The 8753-nt window shown below is 39.6% G+C and overlaps 1 protein-coding gene across 5 annotated transcripts in view; it reads left to right on the top strand.

The window, feature by feature from the left end:
* Positions 1-7583: 7583 nt before the first annotated feature.
* glra3 (glycine receptor, alpha 3) overlaps positions 7584-8753 on the top strand; it is a 199161-nt gene continuing 197991 nt past the window's right edge. For 4 of the 5 annotated variants that reach the window (XM_086032411.1, XM_086032407.1, XM_086032403.1 and 1 more), the window contains exon 1: positions 7609-7973. In XM_086032411.1, the coding sequence (XP_085888537.1) occupies positions 7912-7973 (62 nt within the window). In that variant the 5' untranslated portion in view covers positions 7609-7911. Of the gene's footprint in view, positions 7974-8753 lie in introns of all 5 variants that reach the window. The other variant, XM_086032404.1, reaches the window with a different exon arrangement.

Here is an 8753-nt window from a genome sequence, read left to right as displayed (position 1 = left end):
ACTATTCACCATTCATTTCCATTGGCACATTCAACTTTTCAGATTTACACCATTCCAATTTCCACAAATTCAAGTCATTCAACTCATTCAGCTTGCATTCAACTTTTCAACACCCCCAAAATACCTACTTCCCACAATTTCAACTCATTCAGCGTTAAAAACCCCACAAAATTCCACCATTCATTCCCATTGCCATATTCAACAATCCATAGTTTTCATTCAGCTTACTTCGCCTTCACACGCAATTTCTCCAGAAATTGCATTCTCTAGTTATTCTTCTATTTTATTCCTCGCACTTTTTTGGTATGCTTCTACTTCCACATTTTTCAACCGATTCTCGCCATTCCACCTTCAATGTATTCCAAAAATTCACGCCAGCATGGGGTCCTTTTTCTTCTTTCAAAAAAATTACGTTTTCCCCAAAATTCCCCATTTTTCACCCCCAAGAAAAACATTCATATCCAATGGCATATTCAACATTTCCCATTTACACCATTCGAATTTAAAATTCACAAGCTTCAACTCATTCAACTGACATTGGTAAAGCTATTCAACACACCCACAATTCCCGTTTCCCCAAAATTCAACTTATCCACCCATAAAAAAAACACAAAATTCCACCATTCATTTCCATTGCCATATTCAACGATTCACATTTACATCATTCCACTTTGAAATTCACAACATTCATCTCATTCAACTCATATTGGTCAAGCTTTTCAACACACCCCAAATTCCTATTTCCAACACATTCAACTCATTCACCCTTAAAAAATCCACAAAAAAATCAACTATTCACCATTCATTTCCATTGGCACATTCAACTTCATATTTACACCTTCCCAATTTCCACAAATTCAAGTCATTCAACTCATTCAACACACATTCAGCTTTTCAACAATCCCAAAATTCCTACATTCCACACATTCAACTCATTCACACTTATAAAACTCTAAAAAATTCAAGTATTCACCATTCATTTCCATTGGCAGATTTAACTTTTAGCATTCACACCGTACCAAACTCAAGTCATTCAGCTCATTCAGCTCACATTCAACTTTTCAACACCCCCAAAATTCCTCCGTCCCACACATTCAACTCATTCACTCTCAAAAAACCCCACAAAAATTCAACTATTCACCATTCATTTCCATTGAAACATTCAACTTTTGACATTTACACCTTCCCAATTTCCACAAATTCAACTCGTTCAACTCCCATTCAGCTTTTCAACACCGTCAAAATCCCTACTTTCCACATATTCAACTCATTCACACTTAAAAAAAAAAACACAAAAATTCAACTATTTACCATTCACTTCCATTGAATCGTTCAACCTTTAACATTTACACCTTCCCAATTTCCACAAATTCAATTCATTACACTCATTCAACGCACATTCAGCTTCTCAGCACCCCCAAAATTCCTACTTTCAAAAACATTCAACTCATTCACTCAAAAAAAAAAAAAAATTCATTCATTTCCAGTGGACCAGTGTTATTGCCCTATGGTCTCCCCAGTGCGGCGGCCATCTTGGACAGGGACGTTAGCTAGACTGGGGAGACTCACCCCGAGGTCTCCCCAGTGCGGCGGCCATCTTGGTCAGGGACAGTAGCTAGACTGATAATACTCACCCTGAGTTCTCCCCAGTGCGGCGGCCATCTTGGACTGGGACATTAGCTAGACCGGGTATACTCACCCCGAGGTCTCCCCAGTGTGGCGGCCATCTTGGTCAGGGATATTAGCTAGACTGGGAAAACTCACCCCGGGGTCTCCCCAGTGCGGTGGTCATCTTGGTCAGGGACAGCAGCTAGACTGGGTATACTCACCCCGAGGTCTCCCCGGTGCGGTGGCCATCATGGGGGAGGACCCAAAATTAACCGGAAGTGACCCATATTCAACAGGAAGTGAACCCAAATGACCCGGAAATATACAGAAAGTGACCCAAATGACCCGGAAATGGACCGGGAGTGACCCACATGGACCGGAAATGGACCGTAAGTGACCCAAATGACCCGAAAATGGACCGGAAGTGACCCAAATGACCCGGAAATTAACCGGAAGTGACCCAAATGTCCCAGAAATGAACCGGAACTCTTTTCTTCCCTTCTTATTTTTATGTCCTCCTCATTCCAGGCTATTCTCTTTAATTTGAGGTCATTCAACTTCATTAAACTACATTCAGTATCATTTCAATGCATTCCACAGTTTTTCATAGAGGTCATTCAACTTCATTCAGTATCATTCAACTTAATTCAGTATCATTCTGTTTCATTCAATGACATTCAACTTCATTCATATCAACTTCATCACACTTTTTTTCTACTTCATTTCAACTCATTCCTTTTCATTCAATTTTATTCAACTTCATTCCACTTAATTCAGAATCATTCAACTTGATTCAGTATCATTCAACTTAATTCAGTATTATTCGAATTAATTCAGTATCATACAACTTCATTCAACTACATTCAACTTCATTCCAACACATTCCGCAGTTTTCATTCAGCTTCCTTCGCCTTCACAGGCAATTTCTCCAGAAATTGCATTCTCTAGTTCTTCTTCTTCTTCTTCTATTTTATTCCTCGCACTTTTTTGGCGTGCTTCTATTTCCACATTTTTCAACCGATTCTTGCCATTCCAACTTCAATATATTCCAAAAATTCACGCCAACATGGGGTCCTTTTTCTTCATTCAAAAAATGTACGGTTTCCCCCAAATTCCCTGTTTTTCACCCCCCAAAAAAACATTCATTTCCAATGGCATATTCAACATTTCCCATGTCCACCATTCCAATTTCGAATTCATAAGATTCAACTCATTCAACTCACATTGGTAAAGCTTTTCAACACACCCACAATTCCTACTTCCCAAAAATTCAACTTACTCACCCGTAAAAAAAACACAAAAATTCAACTATTCACCATTCATTTCCATTGGCACATTCAACTGTTAACATTTACACCATTCCAATTTCCACAAATTCAACACCCCCAAAATTCCTGCTTCCTACACTTTCTACTCATTCACAGTTAAAAAACCCACAAAAATTCCACTATTAACATTCATTTCCATGGGAACATTAAACTTTTCACATTTATATTTTCCCAATTTCCACAAATTCAACTCATTCAACACACATTCAGCTTTTCAACACCCCCAAAATTCCTACTTTCCACACATTCAACGCATCCACATTTAAAAAAACAACAAAAAATCACCATTCATTTCCAGTGAACCAATGTTATTGCCCCTTGGTCTCCACAGTGCGGCGGCCATCTTGGACATGGACATTAGCTGGACTAGGGATACTCACCCGGAGGTCTCCCCGGTACGGCGGTCATCTTAGGCAGCGACATTAGCTAGACTGGGGATCCTCACCTCGAGGTCTCCCCAATGCGGCGGCCATCTTGGACGCGGACATTAACTAGACTAGGGATACCCACCCGAGGTCTCCCCAGTGCGGCGGCCATCTTGGTCAGGCACATTAGCCAGACTGGGGATACTCACCTCGAGTTCTCCCCAGTGTGGCAGCCATCTTGGACAGGGACATTAGCTAGACTTGGTATACTCACCCTGAGGTCTCCCCAGTGTGGCGGCCATCTTGGGGGAGGACCCAAAATCAACATGAAGTGAACCCAAATGACCCAGAAATGAACAGGAAGTGACCCAAATGACCCGGAAATGAACCGGAAGTGACCAAGAAGTGACCCAAATGATCTTGAAGTGCCCCGAAAGTTAAGTGTTTCCTTACTTCCTCTTTTCTTGCTCCTCTTCTGTTTTTTATGTCCTCAGTCCAGGCCATTGTACATCATTCGAGATCATTCAACTTCATTCAACTACATTCCACTTCATTCAGTATTTTTAAACTTCATTCCACTTCATTCCACTTCATTCAACTTCATTCAACTTCATTCCACTTCATTCAACTCACATTGGTTCAGCTTTTCAACACGCTGCAATTCATACTTCCCAAAAATTCAAATTATTCAACCTTAAAAAAACATTACATTCGCCATTCAGTCCCACTTCCACATTCCACATTACAGTTTTACAGCCTTCCAGTTAGGTCCTTGATGGTCTTGTGGGACACACGCTGAGTTGTGTGCAGGCAGCTTTGGATCGATTCCCCCTCATTGCAAAACATTCCACAATTTTTCATAGAGTTCATTCAACTCCATCCCACTTTATTCAACTTCATCATTCAACTTCATTCAGTATCATTCAACTTTATTCGGTATCATTCAACTTTATTACACTTTATTCAACTTCATTCAACTTCATTCCACTGTATTCAACTTCATTCAGTATCATTCAACTTTATTCAGTATCATTCACCTTTATTCAACTTCTTTATTCCAACGCATTCCGCAGTTTCTTTTCAGCTTCCTTCGCCTTCACACACAATTTCTCCAGTAATTGCATTCTCTAGTGTTACTACGCTATTGCTTCCTTTTTGCCACTCCAAAACTTTGGCGTTCCGCTACTTCCACATACTTCATCCGATTCACCCCGTTCGAATTTTAAACTATTCCAAAAATTCCTGCCATCAAATTCCCAATGCCAAATTTTTACCCTAACAATCACGGTTCCCCCAAAATTAAACTTTTTTCACCCCAAAAATTGTATTAATTTCCAATGGCACATTCAATACTTCACCAATGGAAGTATTGGATCGATTCCCGCTCATTCCACAATTTTTCAGAGGTCATTCAACTTCATTCAGCTCATTCAACTCACATTGGTTAAGCTTTTCAACACATCTGCAATTCATACTTCCCAAAAATTCAAATTATTCAACCTTAAAAATCCCATAAAATTCGCCATTCAGTCCCATTTGCACATTCAACATTTCAGTTTTACATTCTTCCAGTTAAGTCCCTGATGATGTAGTGGTACACACGCCAAGTTGTGAGTTCGATTCCAGTATTGAACCAGTTCAATTCCTGCTCATTCCAATATTTTTCATAGAGTTCATTCAGCTTCATTCCACTTTATTCAACTTCATTCCACCTTATTCAACTTTATTCAGTATCATTCAACTTTATTCAGTACCATTCAACTTTGTTCAGCATCATTCGATTTTATTCCACTTTATTCAACTTCATTCCACTTTATTCAACTTCATTCATTATCATTCAACTTTATTCAGTATCATTCAACTTTATTCCACTTTATTCAACTTCATTCAGCAGTTTCTTTTCAGCTTCCTTCGCCTTCACATGCAATTTCACCAGAAATTGCATTCTCTAGTTCTAGATTGGATTTGTTTATTTTCCGTTACTAAACCAATCTGGTTTAGATTCTGTCTTTCCTTCCTTTTGTAGTCAGGACTTATTTTCATTTATTGTGTTCGTCAGTCTTTCTCCCAATTGGGCTGAGTTCCTTTGTTAATCTTTTACTGTGCTTCCGTTACATTTATTTCCGTGTAGTGTTTTTGTCTGTTCTTCCAGCGTCTAGCTTCCACTGCGCTGCGCCCATCCACTAGTTTTTCATCTTTTCGCATTAGCCTTATGCTGATGTTGTTCTTCGTTTGAATTTAGTTTTCCTTGCTCACGTTTGCGTGCTCCCTTGGTTTAATAAAGCATCATATTTGTTCATAAGTTATGTCTGGCTCTGCTTGTCCTCCTTTCCAAGGAGGCGCACGGCATGAGATGTCTGACTCCTAGCTGTAACCTCAAACGGACCAGTCCACCGTGGTTCAGACCACTTCCTTTGGAGGACTTTCAGGTAGACGTAAGTCGGAAGGGAAGGGTCATTGACATGGACATCCACAACAGAGGGACCTGAAACACAAAGCGAGGACACCAGACATGATAGTTGCTTCCAGTAGGGTTTATAGCCCATCTGTGTGTTCCATGTCCGGCTGGAGCAAAGCCGAGGCTGGAGAAGGCATCAGGCGTCCGGTCAGGAGTTCAAAAGGGCTGAACCCTGTCCAACGGTTAATCGCTTGCCTGATGGAAAACAAAGCAAGAGGCAGGGTTTGGAGCCAATTAAACTCAGTGTGTGCATACTTCTCCAGCCGTTGTTTGACCGTGCGATTCATCCTTTCCACATGGACCTGAGATTAGACTGAGCCAAAATTTATGTTTGAGCCCCAGCATGGACTAGACCGTAGCCAATGAATTGGCCATAAAATGTGTACCATTATCCAATCTGATCACTTGTGGATACCCTTTGCAATTCCACCTGGCAGTTTTACCTGAACGAAAGGTGCATCAAAGTAAATTTGATGCTGTACTTGAACCATTTGGATTATCGGCATAGTTTTGGTCTCTTTGTGAAAAAACGCTTTGAATTTTTCTCCTCAACTGTCAGAATCCTTTTAAGTGCTACTGGCACTGAATTATGGAAGTTTGAATACATTAAAGGAGGCCGTGGGTTGGCCTTTTGGGCATACCGTCTCAGGGACGGAACGGTCCGTCCTTGAGACGGTATGCCCAGCTCTGAGAACCAATATGCTGACAAGTGTACTTCAGTATTCCAAAATAATTATACTAAAAATATTTTTAAAAGTTGTTTTAAAAGTACCCAAGAAAATGGTTTCCTCTGCTTATAACTCTGTATTTGAACCGCCAACCCCCCCGCCCCCCTAATAATTGTTAGCAGAGCAGGAGAATGTTTTTCCTCTTTTTACAGTTTAACGGTGGTTTATCACCTTTATAACGACCATTACCACCACCTACTGACTCCCACTGATTCTGGGTGTGGAATAGATCAGGCTTGAATGACAATGTTGTGTTGCAAGTGATCTTAATTATGAATGAAGTAATCTTTACTCTAAACACTAAGTACTTTGCATTTTTAAACATTCAAGTGATTGTTACTTACTAAATATGAGTCAATAAAGGCATATTTTTAATAACCTAGTCAAGTTAACTCACATTCGCAAGTCAGGTCAGCTATTGGATTATACAGTGTAGCCTATAGCAAGCTTTTGAAAATGTTCACAACATTGATGAGGACAACGACAACTAACAATCAAAACAAAAATATTTCAAATATACCGGTAGATTATTATTTATTATTCCCTCTCCAAACGTATATGTATGTTACCTTTCCTGTGTTCCTTCATAGTTTACATGAAAATACAGATTTTCTGATTTATTTTGCATAGCATAGCCTACATATTTTCATACAAGGGTGTATTTTTCAAAACTCTTAAGCTTAAATTCAGTAAACATAATTCTGCCTGTAAATGTAATTTCAATCAATTTATCCTTTCTCCCCACGCCCACTTTGGCCACATATGGCAAACTTGCATAAACTTCAGTTACTTTACGACAGGGAATATGAACCACATGCGTCTAGTAATTCTGTCCAGCAGAGCAGAATGAGAAAGTGTGTTTGAGCCAGATGGAGGAAGAACCAAATGGAAAGAACAGGAGGAAGATGTCAGGGTAGCCGGATGGAGAGCTACAGGGGCGCATACTGAGGAGACGATGCATCGGTGTGTGTTGAATTAGCTCCACTTCGTTGGGCTTCTAATTTCAGATGCTTTTCAGTTTGGGGGCAACGAGCCAAGATAATTGGTTCCTCGGACTGTCACTCATCATCGGATGAGGTAGGCGGGTCTCTCTGCCCCTGTGCTTAGCTGGGCCACTGCAGTGCACAAACCCAGAGCTGAGTAAGTGAGCTTGAACAGCTGGCACGCGCGCACTGGACCTTCTTTCTCTCATTAACCGCTTTTGTAAACCGATATATTTTTTGCGTCATGCGCAACTTTTATGTTGTGTCGTTCATTGGTGTGAAATAACAGAATCATGTAATTTCGGGAGTCTTTGGTTTGTGTAGCATGTTTTGAGCGCTGTTTAAATTACAGCAGACGCACGATCGAGCTGTATTTGCGGTTCTGAAAGCTCCATAAGCCGCGAGGAGACAGGACGGTTTCGTCCGAACGTCGCTGGAGCGATGAGGAGGAACTACTCTGCTGGAGTTTTCTTGCTCGTCTGGAGACTATCGCTGTTTCTCAGGTAAGAGGTCACCAAAATAAATAAATAGTCAATTTACTAAAGTTGTGGTCGCTCCGCGCCACTGCTCGAGAGGAGAGCTCTATTTATTTTCCTTGTGTGACCTGCTCGATTTCAAATGGGTTTAAAATAACGTTGTCCTCATACCTTGGCTTTATTTGTAAGGTACCGTTCTTTTAAGAACTTCTTTTAAATGGGATTCAAATTACATTTTAAAGCATCCAAAGCACACGCAGCTGTAAGAAAAACTTTACTTTACGAAAAAGTAGTATACAAGAAGTATACTTTATAAAATATTCTTGAGTATAAGTATAAGTATATAAGTGTACTCTGAACTATGTACTTGTAGTGTACTACAAAGCATACCAATTTAATACTTTTTTTAAATACTAATTTGGAACAAATTAAGTTTATAAAAGTATACTATAAGTATACTCATGAAGTGTAACAAGTACACTCATTTATATACTACTAGTATACAAGTCGTGTACTTCTAGTCCACAATTTAGTTTACAGGTTTATACTTGAAGTGTACTATAAGTACACTCATTTATATACTACTAGTATACAAGTCATATACTTGTAGTCCACAGTTTAGTTTACAGGTTTATACTTGAAGTGTACTGCAAGTGCACTCATTTATATACTACTAGTATACAAATTGTATACTTCTAGTTAACACTTTAGTTTACAGGTTTAAACTTTAAGTATAACAAAAGGACACTCATTGATGCACCATTATACTTGTACAGCACATTTTAAGATAGTTTACTGTGCATTTCC

Source organism: Filicampus tigris, chromosome 6 (genome assembly GCF_054856515.1).
Source record: "Filicampus tigris isolate MCC_2025a chromosome 6, RoL_Ftig_1.0, whole genome shotgun sequence".
Taxonomy (NCBI): domain Eukaryota; kingdom Metazoa; phylum Chordata; class Actinopteri; order Syngnathiformes; family Syngnathidae; genus Filicampus; species Filicampus tigris.
The sequence above is the reverse complement of the archived record's forward strand: the minus strand, read 5'-3'. Positions and strand labels throughout refer to the sequence as shown.